This window comes from Ursus maritimus, unplaced genomic scaffold (genome assembly GCF_017311325.1).
Source record: "Ursus maritimus isolate PB19 unplaced genomic scaffold, ASM1731132v1 scaffold_23, whole genome shotgun sequence".
Taxonomy (NCBI): domain Eukaryota; kingdom Metazoa; phylum Chordata; class Mammalia; order Carnivora; family Ursidae; genus Ursus; species Ursus maritimus.
The window spans coordinates 17484625-17510237 of NW_024424786.1; the positions used below are offsets into that span (position 1 = coordinate 17484625).

General features: G+C 34.7%; 1 protein-coding gene across 1 annotated transcript in view; it reads right to left on the reverse strand.

The window, feature by feature from the left end:
* The window catches only part of DCDC1 (doublecortin domain containing 1), a 414959-nt gene that overhangs the window by 225567 nt on the left and 163779 nt on the right, over positions 1 to 25613 (reverse strand). Inside the window, exons 8-9 of the mRNA XM_040638911.1 lie at positions 10507 to 10599; positions 2896 to 3066 (exon numbers count right to left, since the gene is read on the reverse strand). Coding sequence (XP_040494845.1) covers positions 2896 to 3066; positions 10507 to 10599 — 264 coding nt within the window. The remainder of the gene's footprint in view (positions 1 to 2895; positions 3067 to 10506; positions 10600 to 25613) is intronic.

Here is a 25613-nt window from a genome sequence, read left to right on the forward strand (position 1 = left end):
TAATTAACGAAGGATGGTATGCTGTGGCCTTTGCTCAATATCTCTTCTGTTGGAATTAGCAAGTTCTCCCCACCAAGGAGGAAGTACAGGAAAAGGCCTCAATTCTAAGATTTCCAATTCTGAATATTTGGGATACACTTTGCTAATCCGTTCTTATCACTACTATCTGGCTATTTTAGATATAAGAACTGGTTTAGAAAACTACAGATCTTAAAAAAAAAGAGAAAGAAAGAAAGAAAGAAAGAAAGAAAGAAAGAAAGAAAGAAAGAAAGAAAGAAAAGGGAAAACTATGGATCTCAGTTTCTTTTCCATCAGTCCAAACATGTATTCCCAACAATTTCAAGTTACTACAAGCCATCACTGAATACAAACTTTGAAAGGAATGCACAGTAGCACACCATTATATAGTGTTTCGATGAAACAAACACGATAGACATAAGTAACTCCAAGGAGAATAGGTAATAGTAAAACATAATAAAATAATTAGGAAGTGAAGACTATTACCTTTGTTTTTAATGTGACCTACTTAATTTTAAGTTTATATAATTTTTAATTATGGCTGTATTTAGCAACTGGCTCAAGAAATTCCTGAAAATTCAACAATTAACAGTCTCAAACCAGTAGAAGCAAGATTCAGCTTATCAAACCCATTAAATCAAAACCTCTGGGGATGCTGGGTGGCTCAGCTGGTTGATCGTTAGGCTCAGGTCATGATCTCAGGGTTGTGAGATCAAGGCCTATGTCGGCTCTGCACTCAGTAGGGAATCTGCTTGAGATTCTCTCTCCTCCTCTCCCTATATCCTACCCCTACCTCCACTTGCATGCTCTCTCTCTAGTATCTCTCTAAAAAAAAAATAAATTTAAAAAAAGGAAAAAAAAAAAAAAAAAACCTCTGGAGGTGGGGGCATTGATGTTTTTTAAAAGGTCTCCAGATGATTCTAAAATGGCAGCCAGGATTGAAAGACCAGTGGTCTATGCTAAAGCCTGATAGGGTTGATGTCCAGGTTTCTTGGAATATGAGAAAAGGAATTTATTGTCTGAGAGAAATTGGATGTTCCAAAGGGGAAAACTGGGGAGAAAGGAAAAAAGCTGAGAACTTCATAGAAGAATGATAAAGACGGAGGATGTCTTGGAATAGGGAGAGGGATCTCAGATAAGACTAGGGTGACCAACCATACTGTCTTGCCTGGGACTGAGAGGTTTCCTGGATGTGAGGTTCTCAGTGCTACAACCAGGAAAGTCATGGGCATATGAATGGAGGCATTGGATTTTTCATTTTAATTAGTTTTTATTAATTTAAATTTAAATAGCTACATGTGGCTAGGGCTACTATATTGGACAGCACAGTGAGTCTAAACAAACACAAGAAGATGGCTTCTTTGCATATATACATTTCCTCTTCTGTTTGCTAGTATGGAAAGAATTATGAAGCATATTAAAAAAGAAATATATGACAGTAGTAACTCAGATCCTAAAGTTAAATATTTGCTATCAAGCCCATGTGCTAATGTGAACACATGATAAAAATTATTCAGAAATATGCATCAAACTTGTGAGGAAAAAAAAAACTTTTCTTTTTTCCAGGACATATGATGATTGCTGATACAAATGAGTGGGGATAAATGGTATTAAGGCAACCATGCTCCCTCACTTAGCTCCTTTCTTAATCAATAGCAAGTACTTTGAAAAATATTGGAATAGATCTGTAACCAAGTCAGAAATCTGAAAAAGAAAAATGCTACTGGATGATGGGAACCCTTGACCTTGATGCCTTGAACATCACTTCCTAAACCTTTAAGTGACTAGTAGACTATGGAAAATAAATTATCATGTTTATTTTGGAATCACATTTCCCCAAAGGTCAATTTTTGAATGGTAGTATTCTCATTCCAAATGCAAATATGGGAATGTCATTTTAAAGAATTATGGATAGAAAATATGATGTTCATAATTGCAATTTAAAGTTTATATTTATAGAATAAAACTGAATATTAAGAAAGAAGAATTATAGAAAAAGACTGATCAAAATATAATTACTTTGAATGTTATTACATTCAAATGTAAATATAATCAAAATAAATTGATGAATTGTAATAGTTCCTTCGATGGAAAGGGCCATCCATTGAGTAATTCAATCTTTTTTTCTCTTTAAATGTGGGATATAAAAATCACAGAACAACATTAACTTGACAGATTTAACGTGGATACTCGATTATGATAAACAAAAGTATTTACATTCCAGAAGCTTTCGGTACTTAGTCCACTTTAGCCACTTATGAGTTACTTTTTTTCTCTTCCAGAGATGCAATAGCAAAAAGTAGCCTAGGACATTAAGCCATCTTGTCCCGACAAATAACCAATTCACCTTTTTTCCCAGTATATTCTTAAGTATTGATTTTACCAAGTGAACTCAGACATGTGTCACACTTATCCAATACAGATCCTTTTCCTTGGAAATGTAGTTTGAACATCAATCAGTCACCTGGCCTTTCACCTCTAATTCCTATTGCCACTGTCTGTCAATTATTAAAGCCTTTCCCATTTTTCTAAATAAGTTATTTTTTTAAACTGAAAAACATAGCGACTCCTGTTAAAAATACATGTTTCTTGGAAAAGTATGCAATGTTCACATGATTAAATGTCTTCATTAAAATTACTTTTCTGAGTTGAAAACTATTTAAAGTTTATAAATCCTTTTCAAATGCCTCAAGGTATTTTCTTTTAAAGCATACTCCCTGAATGGTAATATTAGCACTTGTAAGCCAAACTCTGGTTTGAGAAAGAAAACATTAAAAGAAATTCAAGCTGAGTGGCATTGTTAGAAGGGTCTTCAAATGGAGCAGAGTGTTTTCATCTCTAGCTGAACCCAGTGAGAGTTACAGAAATGACACCCACCTTGAGCTGCAGGCCTCCTGGGATAAGAGTGTTTGCTGGAAGGCTTTTAATGTGTTGGTAGACATAAGAGGAGAATTGCTCCTGCTCAGCCTGTAATTGGGGGCCAAGTTTAGAGAGATGACCTCTGTTGCTTTTGATAGCTGTCTGCAATTCATCAATCAGCCTGCTCACCTGAAGGGGTTAAATTACAAGGGTTGTTAGCAAGAAGTAATTGTTGATGTCACACCTATTAGATTTTTGAGTACCTAGTTTGACGGGAGGGAAAATGACTTCAATATAAGAATTTGAGTATAGAGCCATCTTCAAGTAAAGAGAACAGAAGAGATATGCATTCCTTCATCAGCTAATTTTATTTATGGGAAAATTTATAACCTTTGCCTTCACTAATATGGAATAGATAGCCATTTACAAATGCTGAATAAAAAATGTCTCTGGATATGAGAAGAAACATGCACCTGACAAGTTTGCAAAGGACTTCTAAACTGCTTAACAGAATAAAATCTTCCTGAGACTTCAATTAATCCAATATATGTGCCACTGACAATATTTAATTTTATTATATGAACACTGCATTATGTAAACTTATGTTTTCTCTAATAGATTGGGTTCTTACACAAACACTAGTTGATATATGGTAGTGACCAAAAGAGATTAAAAGCAGAAATTCACTTCATCTATGGCCCTTTAAAGTGATTAAATTAGACCCATTTAGAATTATGAATGACTCTGAATAGAGCATGGGCTTTTGAAATACTGGGTTAAAAATCATGGCTCTTCCATTTACTGACTGAGAGACTGTGAGCAGGTAATAAAACCCTATCTGTAATGAAGAATAATAACAGCCTTTCCATATTAAGAATTAAATAAGATTACAGAATGAACAACACAATGTCTAACCTATAGTAATGTGCCTAATGCACATTATATTATTATAGCATTTTCTTTTTTAAATCAAGGTGTTTTCTGCATATCAAGTTTTAATTGTTTTTCTTGCTCTATCTTTCCTATCCCTACCCTTTCTTCACATAATGCAGATAAAAATTTGAAACTGTTTGCTACCTAGATTCTCCATCTCGCTTCAATGTCCATAGTAAAAAGTGGGAAATCTTTCTCCAAGAGTCTCCCTTGTACAGACACCTCATCCTCTTTTTCTCTCTTTGAACTGAATATATGGTATTTGTCCCAGTCTGTACCCCAACTCTGATGTTAAATCCATGATTTCCATCTCTTCCACAGAGGATTCTGAGAAGTCAATGGAAGCAAATTTGTACTATTATCCACATAACTTGAGTATTAATTTTTCTACTCAACCTATCAAGATTATATATTGTCATATATATATACATATGTGTGTATATATACACACACACACACATACATACACACACATACACACACACACACACACACACACACACACACACTTCAGTGACATTTAACTTTCCCCCAAGAACTTTAGGAGCATTATGTGCATATAAACAAGCTAATTTAAATGATTCCTATTTTTCTTTGGTCTTCCATATCTCTTTTATTTGTCCCTATGTCATCAATCATCTACTCCCTTTATTATTATTTTTTATTTCTTTTTATTTTGTTTAAGTTAGGCTCCACACCAAGCAAGGAGCCCAATGTGGGGCCTGAACTCACAACCCTGAGATCAAGACCTGAGCTGGAATCAAGAGTTGGATGTTTAACTGACTGAGCCATCCAGGTGCCTCTCATCAAGTCCCTTTAAAAAATCCTTCTCTTAAATAAAGGACTGCTAAACGTTTTCTCTAAAAGGGACAGATAATAAATATTTTCAATTTTCTGGGCCATAAGGTTTCCATCAAAACTGTTTGACCCTGCAGTTGTACTTTGAAAGCAACCACAGATAACATGTAACAAGTGGGCGTGACTGCATGCCAATAACACTTTATTTAGAAAAGTAATCAATAGACTGGATTTGGCCCTACAGCTGTAGTTTGCCAACCATTCTTCCAAATTCATATATTTCTTCTTCTTCGTTCCTTTTCTTTTAAGTAATACTCTGGTCCAAGCCCTCATCTCCTCATCCTTTTCCCGTACTTGAATTCCCAGGACACCTACTGAGTGGTCTCTCTGTCCCTGGTCTCTCCACCTAAAATTCATCTTGCCACCTCCACCAAATTAATGTACCTCCAATAGCATATTGAACCCTCCAGTCGCTCCCAGCTTCCTCAGCTTGGTATTCAAGATTAAAACCCTTTTCTACTTTCTGGAATGAATTTCTGTGCTTTCCATAGTACTGTTAACTCTACTATAAAGTTTTAACATTTAAAATACAGAAATAATAAATGATCCAATATTAAATTAATGTTTTCAGCCTAATCTTAACCATACTACCCTCCAGTATTATCCTCAAAAATGATGGATAATAATATGTATCATACCAAAACTAGAGACCAAAACAGACCAAGTGATTTGCTCTTATAGTTGTCTGACAAAATTTAAATCCAAGAACCAAAGGCCTTAAATAGACTCCAGATGCCATCTCTGCAAAGCACTGATCCTCTCTGAACCCATCCTCAGCCCCAGCATCATATGATTCAAAAAGATATAACTTTACATAGTCTTTAAAGTATACTAAGTATTACGCAATGTATTATGCTAGTCAATAATACTGTTCTCTTCAATTTTATGTACTGTACTTTATACTATAGTGAGCCACCAAAAAAAAAAAAAAAAAAAAAAAGGAGGAATTTCAGGCTTTGATTTGAGAACATTTTTATACATGACTGGTTTTACTGTCACAATCCATAGCCTTTCACAGATAAGGAATTTCATGTGACATCAGAAATCAACCAACCATACAATTGATGATGTCATTTGCATTCTAAAGGGCTATTGGTGAAAGCCTTAAAAGTTTCATTTACTATGAATCCTTTGTTTCTTCAAAAAATTTCTCTATCATTTTTGCTATTTTCAATTGTCTCATGATTATCTGTTAATGTATGTGAAGTATAATTACATCAATTATCACCTGGGTTTTTTTTTAATAAGTTAAAACTATCAAGAAAGATGTCCTAGCAAAAATTAACGTATATCAAAACAGGAAAAAATATATCAAGAACCCTGCCATTGGCATTTTGGTAAAATTTCCATCCAATCTTACTAAAACTTTGTTACTTTACATATTCATAAGGTCTTTTATCCCCAAAGTGCTACATTTTGTTCCCAGTTATTCTGATAACATATTACCCTTAAAGATAACCCTACACATGAAATAACTCATATACCAAAATTGGGTAGGTAATACAATAATCCTGAATTATTTTACATAATATGATTTTTTTTTCAAATCACAGATGTTGCTAGAAGGGGAAAAATGCTCTTTAAAATTCTTCATCACGAATCTTTTTTTTCCTGAAAATCCTTTTTTTCTCTCTCTCTCTCTACAAAGGCAATGTGAATAGGGGTAAAAGAAGACAAAACTTGACCTTTTGTGATCCCAGCATTAATGGGTCTGTTCATAATTCAATCTATGTGTGTGTGGGAGCATCCATGTGGAAACATAGAGGCCCGAGAGACATAAAGCCTTTCCCTTTAAACATTATCTGACCCTATCAGTCCCATTCACAAAAGAAGGCTTACGTATGCATATGTTGAAAAAATGCACCATCTCATTGTGCAGCAGAAAGCCTACACATTCTACTCTTCATTCTCCGTGGAAATGCAGCACGGAAGTGACACTTGTACAGAATTTGGGAGAGTGACAAATGAGCAGAAGGTAGCAAAAAAAATGAGTATTCGATGAGGAAAAAAGACCAAACTTCTGAAAGAATGCAAATGCACACCTGTCTATAAACATGGACAGAGGTTTTTTGCTTAAAAACCTACATTGGGTAGTTTGGTCATATTTTTATGACATATTCGCGTAACCCTGGAATTTATTATATTCTCAAGATGACTTAGATTTAGCATAAAATATTATTCTGTTTCTAATCATTCTAAAATATATGCACATTGAAGTTGTATGTTCTGAATTACACATTCTGTTTATTGTACTTTGGCTAGAGGAGCTCCTGGCTTTTCTAATGATGAGCTCAGCTCTTGGCCTGATTGCTATGTGGCCTTGAGTCCATCTATATTAGTAAGGAGAACTCCAGAGAACTTTGCACTAAATTATCAACACTTGAAATCAACACAAAAGGTGGCAGCCTCTACCCTGGGAATGTCATCTTGGCATGCAATGCACGGGGAATGGTCTCAAACCTAGGTCAGTGCTTAAACTTAAGACCAAGAAACTTTCTAATTTATGACATAATTAAGAAGAACCAGAAAGGGGACAGGGAGATGAAAATAGGTATTTTTAAATTTCCTAAAATCTCTTCTTTCTTTCAGTACCCCCAAGGGTACAGCATTTTTCAGGTTAAAGAGAAACGTAACCCATATTCGATGAACAAAGATTAGAAAAGATAATGAGAACCTATGAGCAAAGCTAAGTATCTCTCGATTTAGAAAGATGGGCTGCAATGTAACTACCAGGGAACTTGAAGTGTGTACCACCTCTTATCCATACCACTTCAAATACTCTCAACTTTTTAATAGTTTCTAGAACCCTTCTGAGATGGAAGATATTTCAGAAGGAGATTTATCTTGCTTCCAGCCAGAGGTCCATTATGTGTGCCACCTTCAAGCCTATTCAGGAGTCTAACATTCATGGAGGAAGGGGTGATTAAAATAGAGACCTTTAAAAAAATTTTAATTCCAGTTTAGTTTACATACAGTGTTATATTAGTTTCAGTGTAAAATATAGTGATTCAACAGTTTCATATATTACTCCGTGCTCATCAACATAAGTTACTCTTAAACCCCTTCACCTAAAATAGAGAGATTTTGACTGTCTTTATAATTTACCTGGCAATAGGGCTATGTTGATGGCAACAAAAATAATGTCAACTATACCATTTGAGGAAGCAATGAGAATGTGCTTTGCAGGCTTCTAACCACAGCAGCCTAATGAACCAAAGGTCCCAGCTACTGTGCTCTGAAATCCATCACCAGGTTGTCATCAGTGGCTGAGGATACTGAGGTAGGTCTAACTTAGGGAGTCACAGGACTCCTCTAAAGGGCAACTGTACGTCAAGGATACACCACCAGCTTCACCAAACTTTCCTTAGACTGCACCACTGTCTAAGAGGCTTCTCTCCAGTATTCCTTTCCTCTCTCCTTCACTTGTGCTCAAGTCTGCATTTTAGTCTAACAGGTCTCCCAGCCTTACCCAGAACTCTCTCCATTTTCTTTCATAGGCATTTCTTCTAATAAAATACATACACATTTAATACTATCTTGGTATTTACTTTTCAGAGAACCTGGAATAACTTTTAAACCAACAATAACAAATTATATGCACATTTCTAATAAACCATTTCCAAAAAGTAGTTAACATATAACACACCTCAAAGTAGTCCCACATACATTATTATTATTCCCAGTTTTAATGTGGAAAAATTACATGAAATAAAACAAGACCATGTCTATGATCATAAGATAAAACCATAGACAAGCAGAAATCTAAATTTAAATATCAGATTTTATGATATTTAGTCTGGATTTTGAAATATGTCTAGAAATACAATTTTTCTAAAAAATAAACTGTGGGCAAAATAAATTTTGAAGTAATTCCCCCCAAAATTTTTCATTTCTTTTCACCATCATGATTTCACATTTCCATACATGAATTAGGGCCAAAACTTGATGTCACTTACTTTCTCTAACTAAAACCCTGGAAATTACACATCAAGATTAATATAATAACTTTCAAAGTAATGACATAAAAATTATTCCCATAGTATATAGAATATATTTAGAGAGAATTACACACACACACACACACACACACACATCATATTCCCTTTATTATGTATTTGATTTTTTAAGCAAACAAAAGACATTTGAATCATAACTGATCAAGCAATATGTGACCAAATAAGGCACTGTATGAGAAGAACACTGAAGTATATAGGTATTAAATAAACATTAAGATGATAATAAAGAAGAAATACCAAATAAGCTTAAATACTGTTGGATATTCTAGAAAAGATAATTTTCATTTCCAGTGTTGCTAACAAGGTGGCATTTAAAATGATATATTTAGCATAATGATCATTTTCCTGGGCCACTTCAAGTTCTCAGTTCCACTGAAATTGCAGTTTTGCATAAAATGTCAAAGAGCAAAATAATTACAATATTTAAAAGGCAGAAAATATCAAATCTGTTCATTCTTTTAGAGTATTTTAGATTTAATCTCTAATAATAATTTGTTATTATAGATATAACTTTAATAATACTAATTAAACTAGAGGTATTTATTTGCATTTCCTAAAGTTTCCCATATCAAGGTACATGATAGATTCAATTTAAGTTACTGTGAAAATGTAATAAAACTCTCTGACTATGATAAAAACATTTCCAAATGAGTAGAGGACAATATTTTTTTAATTTATAACTGAAAATCTAGTCTTTTAATTTGTTAATATTAAATGGAATGAGTGAGAACTGTAACTTAAATGTATACAATTGTTATTTACTACATCTTAGAACTATTCAAGTTGAATTTTTCTTATGAAATATTCTCTACTGAGATTACCAATCTATGTTTATAATATAGTCTTTAAACTTGGACATATATAAGTCCTAAAGATTAATATGGTCTCTAATTCAAAGATCTGAATTCACTCAGGAAGATTTGATGCATTGTACCTGTTCATTTTTTGTATCATACATAGTTAGCAGAACAGATGACAATCATAATGATAAGAAAATATTAAAGCCCCAAAGCTTGGATAGATTTCCTTGCCGAAGTGTCAAAAGAGAATTACATGAAAGTTTAATTTTTAAATATTCATATTACCTTATTCTTTAAGTTGATTATGATTTTATTTACTGACAATGGTACATGGGAATTAGCAAATTCATGATCTCTCCTCAGAAAGATTAAATGCTTTTGCATTCCAGGAACCTACATAAAAATCATTTTCTCCTTTTATCTAACACCAATTTTGTATTATTATTTCATTTATGGAATATGCTGTCAACTTCACAGCATGAGCTTTGGAGAGAAGAAGCTTTGCTTTAATAGTTCTTCATTACAATATTGCCTACAGAAGCTTATGATTAGCTCACTTAAGCTTGACATTTGTAAACTACAGTTTTTCCTTCATAAAAGATAACATTGTTAGCATTTCTAACATTCTAGGACAATAATTTCATTTCTAGAAGTCGGAAAATAAAAATAAGATTTAGTACTTATTCAAAGTTCAATGAAATTTTAATGTTTTTCCTATGTTAGCATTGCTTTATAATTTCCAGATTCAACTTGCATGTAATAATTTCCTAATTTAGGAAATTTATGAGAAAGTTTTCAGAAATATTTTTCAGAAAATTACAATATTTATTCTTTCAAGCATATAATTATTTTTCAAGCTGCCTATATAATAAAATGATTCCAGTTTTGACCAATTTTCTTCATTTTGTTGCTATCAGATAACTATAATTGTTTCACTATCAGATCCAAATAAAATATATTTTGATTTTTAAATTAGTACTCATAGTAATTTTATAACACAGTTTAAAAAGTAAGTTTCTTACTTCCTCTTGTGCCTTATGGTGTTCCTTTGCTGTCATTGAAAGAATTACTTTTTCAGTAATTTTTTCTTTCTGTTCATGTAAAGCCAGGTTCAACTAGAAAAAATAAATAAATTGCATGAAAATAGGCACCTACTGACACCTCACTACAACATTTCTTCAAACAACCAATTTAGCATAATCATGAAAGGAGATTTAAAATTAACTTGGGCCACATTTATATGAAAATGAACTCCATTTAGATTAAGTTGAAAGTACATTTTTATATTTAAAACATTTAACACTGAATCTTTCACTTCCACTTTTATTGTTTATAAGTTTACTAAAATATGATTTGGGAAGGGGTCCTTAATTGCAGACATTTGACACCAACAGTTACTTTTTTAAAGTATTTTATCAAAATGAGCATAGCAATTTTTTTAATTAGGCTGATATTTCCTATTAAAATTTCTCATTGCCAGTAGGGAATAAATTGACTGCTGTTACATCAGGATAAAAATTCAAGAACATAAACCAAAAGCAAATGTCGATCAAACATTCTAGAACAGTTCAAAATGATTTATAATATTTCAAGACAAGAAATAATGTATCTTAAATACCTGAACAGTTACCTGCAACCTGATCCATTTACAAAGCCAGAGAAAGGTCTTCTACCACTGCTGCTAACTCATACATTATAAAAAGGTGAATGCGGTCCATTCTTGTTTCTTTTTAAATAATCCCCACCGAAACAAAATGCTATTTTTAATGAAGGAAAAAACTGAACTCACGCAATAACAGTCACTCAGCAAACTGGTATTAATAGAAAGAGGGAACGTAACAGCTTAATCCAAAACCTTCTGAATTGGAATATTTAACAATTCTTAAGCAACGGACTTGCCATATTGTATTTCTCTACTGAGGTAAAAAATAAATAATGACCATGTTTTTTATTTTGTTTTGTTTGTTTTGTTAATGTTGTTGTTGCTTTATTTTTTTTTTGTAAGATTTATTTATTTATTCTAGAGAGAGACTGCGCGAGCAGGAGGGGCAGAGGGAGAGGGAGAGAGAACCTCAAACAGACTCTGTGCTGAGTGCAGAGCCTGACATAGGGCTCAATTCCAGGACCCTGAGTTTATGACCTGAGCCAAAACCAAGAGTGAGAGGCCCAACCGACTGTGCCACCCAGGCACCCTGGTTGTTGTTTTAAATCGTGTTTCTCCATTGCATGCCTGGAAAATCATGTTTGAGTTAATATGAATCTTTAATCCATATCCTTCCTGAAGACTCATTCTTATACTTGAGATAAAATGTGGGTGGGATCAATAATATGGTTTCCTCAATCTAGTATGTATATATGCTATAAGAATAGCATCAAACCTGTGAACTCTTCATCCACTGATATGTGATACAGCTCAGTATATCAGAGATTCTATCTTGGTAGAGGGAAAGTCCAGGAATCTTTAGTTGATTCTAATGATCACCCTAGATAAGGAGTTGACAAACGTTTCTGTAAAGGGCTGGAGAGTAAATATTTTAGGCTTGGTTGGGGGAGGGCATACAGTCTCTGTTGCTATTACTCAGCTCCACCCTTGCAGCATTTAATAGACAATACATAAATGAATGAGCATAGCTATGCCTCAATAAAACTTAAAAAACCAACAAGTGGCAGGCTGATTTTGAACAGCAGGCAACATTTGATGATCCCTGTCCTGGATTGAGAACCACGAAAAACAAGTTTGCTAAAAAATGATCATCACGTAACGTACAACGTTATGACTGTAGTTAACAATGCTGAATGGTATATTTGAAAGTTGTTAAGAGGGTAGATCCTAAGAGTTCTCACCACAAGGAAAAACACGTTGTTCTTCTTTCTTTCTTTCTTTTTTTTTTTTGTACCTATATATGAGATGATGGATGTTAACTAAATTTCTTGTGGTAATCATTTCACAGTATATATGAAAGTCAAGTCATTATGTTGTACACCTTAAACTTACACAGTTCTGTATGTCAATTACAACTCAATTAAACTGGAAAAATATCATCATGTGAAACTATTCTTAGGATTACTCTCCCCAGAGAATATTTTTTTCATGTGTTGAAGTAATATAAAAAACATATTATAAAAAGTCAAATATCTACCTCACAGAAACCCGTGTGTAAACTGTGGTACAACATAGCTGTGTCAGGTCTCTATGGCTATTTATTTATGGGGGGATTCTCATCTCAGGAGGCGATGGGTATGAAGGAGAGGGTACTGGGAAATATTCACCAAACTCATCCATTCTTTACAAAATTAATTTCCAAATGCCCAAACATTCAGAGCAGATCTTTTCTGAAGGGAAGCAAACAAAACAAAAACAGAGCTATACTGAACTCTTTGGTGCCACAGCAGTAAGTCAGATTCTAATGCAGTCTCTCAGGGCCATGACATTTAGAACTGCTTCCAAGTAACTCTTTAAAAGGTGAGAATTCTTTACCTTTGAAAGCACCACAGTTGGGAAAATCACCTCTATTCTAATATTCAACTTCTAAAGAAACACTATACTAATCTACACAAGCTGAGGTCAAAACATATCAACACTATCGGCAAACATCATATGCATACCAAATAGAGAATCCAGTAAGATATTGAGAAATAAATGGTCAACAAAATATAAGGACACAGACATGGGCCTTTTCTGGAAACAGACCGGCCATTCCAAAAGAGAGAGATTTTAATACAATCATTTAGAGAAAATTATTGAAAGTAAAAGTCAAATTAAGAGAGTGCATCTTCACCCGAGGTATTAGTAATACGCAGTGTTAATAGCATCTTCCCCTCAAGTCCTGTGTCATGATAACAATCGTAGGATTCTCCTCTCCTGTCACTTTGGAGGAGAAGATCCTGTTTCTTCATTATGACAAAACTATGTGCTTTCGATTTGTTATTCTTATCTGAAATGTATAAAATAATCTTTGTCAGTGGGTTTGAAATTTCTGAGGCTAATTTTTCATGTATAAAGGGGGTAGAAATTTCAAATTAAAAGTCAAAAACAAGGGTATTGTCCTAAGTGAAATAAGTCAGAGAAAGAAAAATACCATATGATCTCGCTTATATGCATAATCTTAAAAAAAAAAAATACCAAGCTCATAGATAGAACAAATTGGTGATTGCCAGGGGTGGATGTGGGAGGTGGGTGAAACAGGTAAAGGTGATCAAAAGGTACAAATTTCCAGCTATAAAATAAATAAATCATGGGGATGTAATGTATAACATGGTAACTGTATTATATACCTGAAAGCTGTTGAGAGTAAGTCTTAAAAACTCTCATTACACACAAAAAAAATGTAAGCATGGTGACAGATGTTAATAAACTTACTCCGGTAATCATTTTACAATATAGACAATATCAAATCATTATGTTGTACACCTGAAACTAATATAATATGTCAATTATACCTCAATAAAAAATTAACATAAACATGGCTAAAATGTGTATATAACTATGAAAAGACAAATTTCTACCAAACAGGGGAGTGTGACTTTGTTCTAACTATATCTTGCTCTTTTTAAATGTAGGAAAACACCCATAAATATTCATTGTGTACATCAATATCTAAAGGTAAATAGGAAGGTTTAATTTACCATTTTTGTCAGGCCTTGTTGCTAAGATTTTAAAAAATATGTAATAACTACTAGCTATCCAAGATCAGGTTAAAATTGGTCTCATTCAATATTAACAGTAACCAGAATAGAACCATCAAGAGACAGTGAAGGACAGTGGCAGAAATGGAAAAAACAAGAAACATAATGGTTCTGTCAAGGAAAACTAAATAAAAAGTGCTTCCAAAAAATGGTTTTGTTAGAGAAAAAAGATTAAAAAGGAATATGTTCACTTCAAACAATCTGTTTAGGAATTAAGAAAAAAGTCCACCGAAGTATACCTGAAGCCACAGGTTTCAACGAAATGATTTCTAATGATTGTTACCCTTCAGACTATATGTATTTTACATAAAACTTCTAATGCTAAGGTAGCAGGTGTTATACTTTCTCTAAAGCCCTAAAGGGTCATGGTTTAGTAATATATAGTTCTGTATAACATGTATGGCCCGTTGTGACTATAAGAAAAAGTGCTCTTCATTTGAGGAGTTCTTCAAACATTTGCAGGCTCTGGAAGCTCAACTATGGACATCCTAGAGAGGACAACAGGTTGAAGATCTGCTTGGAGAAATACAGGCAGAACAGCAGTAATCTCCTTTTGTGTGTGTCAGTAGCCACACATGACTTTTCCTTCTTGTTTTGTTTTTTTTCTTAACTTCCTCCCAAATATTTTAAAGTGTATTTATAAAAATTGTAAAGACTAATTGTGTAAAAAATTTTAACATGACAGTAAGATAAAATAAGATCTATTTTATAGGAGAAAATAACTCTAAACTCTAGAGCCCAATTATTAATGTATTTTTAAAAGGTACAGTGATCAAACAAGCTGGTATGTTCTGTCTTCTTAATTCATATTGACATTCCAGATAGGTGCTAAACAAAGAGTCCAACCATACTCTCAGTGCTCTGAATTATAGTTCTGCATGTACTTTTCTCTGTCTTCAGAATAGCTAGTGATTCAATGTGAAATATATGATATGTGTTGTATATAATGTCTTTAATCAATGTAGCCCAACAAGAAAACTGAATCTTTCTATCAAAAAATCTAACTTTTGACCAGTAAATTGATCTAATAATAAATTATTTGATCCATATTTTACATGCAGATCAATATAGGCAATACAGTTTAGCATAAAAAACAGGACAATCAGCCTTCGTATATATTGACAAGTTTTCCAATGGTCTGTTAATATACAAAAGACTGGGACAAATTACTTATTTATATATACAAAACATGGTTATAAAGGCCAGCTGCAGGTATTTTTTTTGGAAAGTGCATTTTAATAAGGTCCTATTCATTTAGGGAACAAATGGGGAAGAAGTAGTTTGCACTACAGAGTTTAGCGCGAGAGCTTTCTCTTTTTCTAACCACGAAATCAATCATTTGTCCAGACTGTGGGAGTCAGAGTTAGTTACTGAAAAGAGCTCCGTATATAAACAAGTCAATAACTCATTGTGTGTTATTGTCGAGCTGAAGAAGTCGGCTTTCAAAAAGCTGCCCCTGCTTCTCTCAGAATGAATGTCACTGTATTCAGAGACTGGGAGAGAGTCCTTTGTTTCCAGCTATTGCTGGCTGCCATTTATGTATGGGAACAGGAGGTGGCTGCTACGAGTGTGGGGGAAGCCATTATTTGGTATCATGGATGTCCAGGAAAAACTCTGAATTTTGTCAACCTAAATCATTTGTGTCTGAAAATGCATTAATGGAATTGATAAAGAGCGGCCATACACAAAAAAATATTTGGTAAAAAAGTTAAATGATAATGAGTTTATATCATTTTAATTTGGACCAGACTGATGGTTTTGGTTCCCTACCTGTCCACGAAGATGAAACCAAAAATATAGGCAATGGTTTGAAAAGTTCAAAAGTACAAAATTGAACTGGTGAACAGGTCCACATGTCAAAAATTGCTATCTGTTCAGGCCATTAATATTAAGGGTGATTCTTGGTATTCTCAAAGTGTGTGTGTGTGCATGTGTGTGTTTGTGAATTTCTCTAAGGCATGATTTTATGTGCTCAACACTTGTGATAAGAAAATGTGAATTATTTTTTACTTAAAAATTAATTTAAATATCCTTTAGAATTGAACTGAACATAAAATTCATAGGATATAAATATTATCATACTCTTATTAATTGCATCTTAATATTTATTAAAAACCTACTAATTTTTTCAAAATCAAGCTAGGAACTGTGAAGAAACACCAGACCAGGATTCAAGATTTATAATTAGATTGAGCAAATAAAAAAATACATGTAGGTCTGTTTAATAAATGGTCCTCATCTGGGGGGGAGATGGTGTCTGAAATCTTTAAACAAAAGCTTAGCTCTTAACTAGATAAAGTTGGAGTTGTAGGTAAGGAGAGCTGGACGCCTAAAACTGAATCCAACTGATCCCATCTCTCCTCACAATTTAGAAAGCCACAGCATCAAATAGTATAATACACTTCTACATGCAACAAGTGTACTAGACATTCTGCTACATACAAATTGATTAACAGCAAAGTGAGATATGATTGAGGAGACAATGAAAACAATAGAAAGTAAGAAACAATGTATGCACACCATAGATCATAAATAATTGTCAGATAGAGGTATAAGCAATACAATCTACAAGTACAAAGGACAAAAATATTATTTAAGGTGGAGATGTTAAGGCATAAACAATGGAGAGTATCTAGCTAGGAAAAGAAGTGATAATATAGGAGAATAATATTAATAAATATTAATTGATGTTACTAGTCATTAATTACATCATGAAATTCGTTCTAAATCAATTAGCGAAGTGGCTTGACATGGCTTTGGGAGGGGGAGGAGAGAACACAAGCTGAGCCTTGAAGGAAAGGCGGAGAAGAAAGGCATAGCTGATCTAAGTGAGTCAGCCTAAGGCAATGGTCTGACTGGAAGGAATGTTTCATACTGGGGAACAAGAACTAAGATGGCTTGTGTGACTCCATACGTAATCTATTTCTGATTGTAATTATAAAGTGGAGTATATATGCAAAATGCTAGTCCTATAGTGAGGATATATAGATAACTTTATATAATTCAGTTCCTAGCTTTGAGTTTCTACGTAACTCAGTTGTTAGCTTTGCCTTGCCTCAACCCCATCTTCTCAAGCTATATACACTTAATTCAGTTCCAGTTTTAGAGATACCTTAACTAAATCCTGAGCTGGACTCCACTTCTAACCAGGTTGTCTCACTCAAGTCCCTTCTATAAAAATAATTCAAGAGTGCCACTTCTAGACTTGGGGAAGGAGCAGAATCCTTAGTTTAAAACTGGCTGTGAAATCTGGCTCTGCCACAAATTAGTTCTGACACAGTGGGCAATACTGCAGTTCATACTGCCCGGGCCTTCTAAAGCCAGGGATTCCTCTCCCATTCTTGCTAATTCTCTGAAAAAAGCTGCTTTTACCATAGCCCGTACCTTCTTGAGGACAGTTTAAGGGAGCATTTATAAAAGAAATCTTTGTAATATTTGAAAACCAACAAACAAAAGCATCACCATTTTAAAACAGTAACATTTTAAAATAGTTAGATTTTGTCTAAAAGAATGTAAGAGAATTCTACATAATACTTTACCTACAATTTATTTAACATTTAATCAAAGAAAGAAACTGTTTTTAAAAATCTTCTTTCCCGTTTTTTTTAATTAATCATAAATATTAGCCCTTCCAAATTCCATGGGAAAAAGAGCACTGAGTTAGCCCTGACTCACTCAGTAACCAGATGATAAACTTTCTGCCTAGACATTCTGTCACAACTGGGAAAGCCACATGCCCTAAACGGAACTCAGCTTGTCCTCTCAAATTGACTCTCTACACCATTTCTTCTACTACTCCATGCAGTTTTGGAGGGACTGTGCTACCGTGGTCAAGGGGTGAACCCCTGACCTCCCACACCAATCAGCTTCTCTCTTTAAGAGATAGAGTCAAGAGGGAAACCACTCGGAGACATCAATAGTTGGAGAGAACCTGTCCTATTAACACCACCGTAATGAGCCTTTTCCTCGGATCCAGATGTCTGGAGCTATTCTGGTTTTTTCTACTGCCCCTTTCTTTGGTCTTTTTTAAAATTCCATGTGCTACCACCTACCATCATATTAAATTATTTTTTGCCCAAGTTATCTGAGATAGATCCCATTAATTGCAACCAATAAACAATATCAGGAATGTTATGTGTGTCTTCATAGTAAACGTCCATTACCTAAGGAAATCTGAAGGAGTCTCTATTTCTTGCAACTCAAGGTATCCAATTCAAATGTCTTAATAATGTGCCAGGTTTAAGGTCCTTCAGGTATTATAATGGATAATGTAACAGGGGTAATAGTTTAAAAATTTATTAATATGTCTTTCTTTTTGGCCTTTTCAAGTACAAAACTGTCTTAAATACCCTAGATGTTCCTAGGATTTGTCACAATAATATCATTTCTGACATGTACAATAAAATTGTGCAACCAAACAATATCCTTGCAAACTAAAGGCAACAATCTTGTTGCCTTTAGAGATGATCTGCCTCTCATGGAAACCTTTTACTCCTCTCAGCATATAGACAGCTAACCTTAGAAGACTCAGCCCATAAATTAAGAATAATTACTCTGTGGGGCGCCTGGGTGGCTCAGTCCTTAAGCTTCTGCCTTCAGCTCAAGGCGTGATCCTGGAGTTCTGGGATAGAGCCCCAATGTATATACATTCCAATGGGCCAGCTTGAGGCAGGGATCCCTTTCCCAATGCCTTGAGGATATGAAAGCCACACAGCCCCTTCTTCCATATACCACCTAAAAGAAACCAACAGGGTGCAGGAGAGTCTATCTCAGAGAAAGAATGACCTAAAATAACTATTTAAATGATCAAATCAGACTAAGCCTTACACTGAATTGGACATTCAGTTATTTTCCCCAACAATCCAATGGGCAAGAGCTCAGGAAGAAGGTACTAGTGTTGGAAAATAACTCAACATCATTTAGTCATTTTGCACACAAATTGTGTACACACATATGAGAGAGTCTATTATTGGACTCAGCCAAGGAACAAAAGCGAAAACAGGATTTATAAGACATGGGAGAGAAATACAACAGTCAGACTGTACATTTTAAGGAGAAATTGATAAGCTGACACCTACCAAATTGAGCAGGCCAATTAAGGGTATCAAAGGAACCATTCTAGTTTTTTACGAATTCTCCAAATAAACTTAAGAATTCAGTTGACAAGCAAGTGCGGCAGGCCGCCTCTGTATTATGTCTGCTTACCCTATCACTTCAGTTAGACCAGTCCAGCACTGTTTTCCACACTAGAACATTTCATTTCTTCACACAAAGCAATAAATTACATTTTCTCTCAACCACTAAAGTAACTATCTGAATCAGAGAATGCTTTGAGAACTGTGATTAGGTTTCTGGAGGACAAAAAGGATGAGGCAGATAGGCCACTATCCTTATAGAAAACTGTCTGAATATGGGATAGACTAGGTGTGATGCACTTTACATCTCCAATAAACATATTTCCAATTATTATTTCCTGCAGTAACGGAGAAAATCCATCCCTATCAATCTTTTGTGGCCCAGCTTTTGGTCCAACCTGTGGTCCAATCTGTGAAGCCCACTCTGGTTTTTCATCTCACTATATGCATATATGAACCAAAATATACTGCCGTATATTACAGATAGTGCCTCTCCCCCCTCCTTCCACTCTTTTATCTAGTATATTTACTGAATGCCAATGTTGATATAATCAATGCACTGTACTGGTTCTGGTGATACAAATATCACCTAGATGCCTTTGCACCTTCAGAAGGCTAATAGTATATTGAGAATTACAGTTCAGCAGTTCCTAATAGTTTTCCTGGTGTTTGTCCCTGTCTGTGGTAAAGGAGCACATCTTACAATTCTTTCATATCTCCAATACATTCAACCATAATAGGTAGGTAGCAGACATTCAATAAACACCTATGATGGATTAGTGATGAATGAGGGATCCTCCAATTCAAAGTGCTTTTATTTTGCATTAAACAACTGTTCCCTAAACTATTTGCCCAGTTTTATGAAATAGGGATTTTGTGGCCAAGTAATTTTCTTAAACAGTAGGTTAAATGAAGATACATGGGTTTCTTTATAGCATGGCTTCTAAGAACCTTGAAGATGCTAATAGATATTTTAATAACCATGACAGCACTTCAGGGGTATCCAGCCAGATATACTCCAGAAATGTGTCAAGAGACCAACATTTCTCAAGTTGGTCTTGAGAGTAGAGGATGGACCTCTAAGAGTTGTTTCAAGAGCAAGAACAACAGACAGTACCCAGAAACAGGGAGCACAACTCTGTCATCAACATGGCTCAACCCTGCCTGCTGTTCTTCCCCCAAATTAATCTATAATTCTCTGATATAATTTGTTTAGAGCTTGAAAAAAAATATTCTGTAATACATCTAAAATAATAATGACCAAGAGATTTTTTGAAAAACAAGAAACAGTAAAACTAATATTAAAAGGTATATTAAAACAAAAATCATTAATGTATCACAGTATGTAGCATAAGATAGAACTAAAAATCAGGTCAAAATAGACACAGCACGTATACTTAGGGCTTTATTATATGTTAAATGTGATGCAAGTCCACTATCTCTTAGCTACAACTCCAAAATCCAAAAATTTCTGAAAACTGGATTTTTTTTTTGAGCTCATTAGGCAACAAAAGCAACAAAGACTGATTTATAGACTTTACATATCTCACTTACTGTGAATGTCTCCTGTGAAAATATTAAAGTGCTTCATTACAGGGAACTGTTTCAGACTTCACTGAAGTTGTCACATAACGTATGGTCTATGTACTAATTCTAAAAACCAAAACATTCTGAATTCCAAAATACATCTGGCCCCAGAAAGATCAGATAAAGGATTGTGGTCCAAATTTCAAATCAACAAGGAAAGGGTGAATTAAATAGGTTATTGGAGTGGACAACTGACTAACACTTCAGAAAATTATGTCAGATCCACTTTTTACTTTATGCCACTTTTGGTGACTTCAGAATTTAAATATAATAAGAGTACTAGAATATAATACAGCTGATTTGTAAAGTCTGAGAGGAAATGGTCTCTGTAAGTCTAATATGGATAGATTTAATTAAATCAAAGTCCTGAACTTCTGTACCTCAAAAGTAGTTTTAATAAAATGGAAAAGCAACAATACACCGAGAAAATATTTGCAACATGACAATAGGTTAGTATCCCTAATATATAAGAATACTCTGAGATAGACTAAAAAAATCACTTGTTTTTAATTTAGTGATTTGACAAGTTTATATATTATGCTATGTTCACCACAAGCATAGCTACCATCTGTCCCATTACATCGTTATTAACAATATCATTGACTGTATTCTTTATGCTCTGCTTTTTATTTCTGTGACTTACTTATTCCATAACTGGAGACTTGTATCTCCCTCTACCCTTCATTTTGCCCAAACCCCCAACTCTCTCCCCCTGGCAACCATCACTTTGTTTTCTGTATTTATAGTTCTGATTCTGCTTTTTGTTTATTCATTTTTTTAGATTCCATTTATGAGTGGAATCATATTGTATTTGTCTTTCTCAGTCTGACCTTATTTAACTTAGCATAATACCCTCTATATCCATCCATGTTAGGTAGACTAAAAAACTTAAGAAAAAGATAAACACCAAGGAAAATAGAAGCAAAGAAAATGAACACACAGTTTATAAAAGAAAAAAATGCAAATGGCAAAAGAATACATGTACAAAAGAGTTCAAAATTACAACTAATAAAATAATTCAGGGGTGCCTGGCTGGCTCAGTCAGTAGAGCATATGGCTCTTGATCTCAGGGTTGTGAGTTTGAGCCTCACATTGGGTGTAGAGATTACTTTAAAAAATAAAATAAAATAATTCAAACTAAAAAAATGATCAAAAAATTTCTAATGATAAGGATTAGTGAATTTAAGGAATAATAAATACAGGGAAATGTACTTTCGTGTTTTGCTGGTGAAAACATAAATGCTATAGCTTTTTAGAGCGAAATTAGGCAATGTATATCAAGTCTTTAAAATGTGCACAAACTTTGATCCAAAATTTCCACTTCTAGGAATTTTTCAATAGGAAATAATTATGGACATGTACCCAAAAATTGGCTGAAACAATGATAAAACATTGTTTGCCAAAGTAGAGAGATCACATAATATGTAAATGTTCACAATTAAGGGGATTAGTAAAATAAGCCTATAAACTAGAATATCATCATTCAACTAAAATAATATTTTAAATAATGTTATGGAATATTTTATAATGGGAAATGGTAACAATGTATTCACTGAAAAATAGTCTCAAAAAGCAAATAAGATTTTAAATATACGTATAAATCAGTATATAAAGGACATATATGAACTATTGTGAATAGCTAGTCAGAATGGTGAGATTGTGGGTGGTATAACCCTTTTTTCCCTATTTCCATCAGCTTATCTCTATACACTAAATTTTCTGGATTATTAATACATGTATATGCATGAATCTTGTAATTAAAAAATAAGGGGCGCCTGGGTGGCACAGCAGTTAAGCGTCTGCCTTCGGCTCAGGGCGTGATCCCGGCGTTGTGGGATCGAGCCCCACATCAGGTTCCTCCGCTATGAGCCTGCTTCTTCCTCTCCCACTCCCCCTGCTGTGTTCCCTCTCTTGCTGGCTGTCTCTATCTCTGTCGAATAAATAAATAAAATCTTTAAAAAAAAGAAAAAAATAAGCTCTTTTTCATATTGCTCTTCTTTGTTACCCACCAATATATCTGACTTTATACTTATTTTAAAAACCTGTTTTCTGTCCACATTTGCTCCAACTTAATTGTCATTTTTCTCATTTTATCTCAATCTTTAATAGATAAAATATAATTCAAAAGAAAATAAAAATTTATTAAAAGAGACAAAAAAAGATATATAATATTAGCTTTTTTGCTTTTAAGATTGCCAACAACCGACTAAACTGTTTTGAGAAAATGGGTAGTACAAATCCATGTAGGGCAGTGGAAGGTTTATGAATTCCTATTTAATAACTGCATTAAGTTATATGCTTCTTAAAAGCGAACTGAGATGAGTGCAAAGACTGGGTAGAGATCAGAGGGGGCCTCTCATTGTCTACTCTGTCGCACTGTTCTGGGTACTGCAGATGCATTGTAGCATTTAATCCTCAAAAGTCGTTCTGGAAATCATGTAAATGATGCTTAAAAAGGTTAAGTAACTTGCTCTTGAACACAAAGCAAAGAAAATTGAAGAACTGAGATTCAAATCCAGGTATGTCAGACCCCTGCTCCCATGGTTTTTAATTATGCCTTGGGTACATCAGAATATATGATTAATAAATGAAGGAAAGAGCTAGATAGTAACAGACAAATTGGCAAATTTTACCTCCATATTAAAGCATATGATTATGAAAGCCCAGAGTTAAAAATCAGAATTCTATTAATATGGATTGTTTTTTGATGGCATAAATAAGAAAATAAATTACACTTGCAGATTTTAGGAGAATTTATTTTTGAGGTTTATACAAAAAAAGAAACTGGATTAAAATCCCCTGTCAGTCTCTTCAACAAAAGGTGTGGGGAAAATTGGACAACCACATACAGAAGAATGAAACTGGACCATTTCATTACACCACACACAAAAATAGACTCAAAATGGATGAAAGACCTAAATGTGAGATAGGAATCCATCAAAATCCTAGAGGAGAACACAGGCAGCCACATCTTCAATCTCAGCTGCAGCAACTTCTTCCTAGACACATAGCCAAAGGCAAGGGGAGCAAGGACAAAAAATGAACTATTGGGACTTCATCAAGAAAAAAAGCTTTGGACAGCAAAGGAAACAGTCAACAAAACCAAAAGACAACCAACAGAATGGGAGAAGATATTTGCAAATGACATATCAGATAAAGGGATTGTATCCAAAAATCTATAAGGAACTTATAAAACTCAACACCCAAAGAACAAATAATTCAATCAGAAAATGGGCAGAAGACATGAACAGACATTTCTTTTTTTTTTTAAGCTTATATAGCTTTTTATTTGCAAGTCAATTTGAGTTTGAATATAATATGCAAATTGAAAATACAGGTAGCCCAGAGAGATTATATCCTTGAATTTTTATCACATAATAAATCCCTTCTAAATCCTCCCTAATGAATGGACGCCTTGTGCTTGTACTCCCTTTGAATGCATTAGCACTTCCTGTTTGCTGGGGCTGGGGACAGAACCGGCCGGATTATAAGGGGAGCTGCTGTGACCAGGACCTGCTGGCTTCATTTGACTTCAGAGTCACTTGCGAAAAGCCACAACACATAATTCTGGAGAGCAGAACAGCAGATGGAAATCAGGGCCTCTCCAGGTGCAGGATCTGAGCAGACCTTCTGAATCTCCCTAGCCTCTCCGTCTTGCCACCAGCCAGCACCTGTTCTCCCTGGGGAAGCCGGAGGCAGGTGGGAGAAGGGGTGCACACGCCCTGGGAGTGAGAGGGGGACAATGTTGCGGGCAAGTCCTATGGGCAGCCCCCTTCTGCTCCAGTGTCACCAGGAGCGAGCGCTGGCAGCAGGCTGTTAGATCCCCCAAAGCACTGGCAGGACCAGGGTGAGCAGGCCACCTTCTCCCCTTCTCACTTTCTTTTTTTTTTTTTAATGTTTTTTTATTATATTATGTTAGTCACCATACAGTACGTCCCCAGTTTCCGATGTAAAGTTCAATGATTCATTAGTTGCGTATAACACCAGTGCACCATGCAATATGTGCCCTCCTTACTACCCATCACCAGTCTATCCCATTCCCCCACCCTCCTCCCCTCTGAGGCCCTCAGTTTGTTTCTCATAGTCCATAGTCTCTCATGCTTCATTCCCCCTTCTGATTACCCCCCCTTTCTTTATCCCTTTCTTCCCCTACCGATCTTCCTAGTTATGTTCCATAGATGAGAGAAATCATATGATAATTATCTTTCTCTGCTTGACTTATTTCACTTAGCATTATCTCCTCCAGTGCCGTCCATGTTGCAGCAAATGTTGAGAACTCGTTCTTTCTGATAGCTGAGTAATATTCCATTGTATATATGGACCACAACTTCTTAATCCATTCATCTGTTGAAGGGCATCTCGGTTCCTTCCACACTTTGGCTATTGTGGACAATGCTGCTATGAACATTGGGGTGCATATGGCCTTTCTCTTCACTACGTCTGTATCTTTGGGGTAAATTTCCCTGATGGCTAGTGATTTTGAACATTTTTTCATGTGTGAACAGACATTTTTGCAAAGAAGACATCCAAATGGCCAACAGACACATGAAAAAATGCTCAACATCACTCAGCATTAGGGAAATACCAATCAAAACCACAATGAGATACCACCTCACACTAGTCAGAATGGCTAAAATTAACAAGTCAGGAAGCGACAGATGTTGGAAAGGATGTGGAGAAAGGGGAACCATTCTACGTTGTTGGTGAGAATGCAAGCTGGT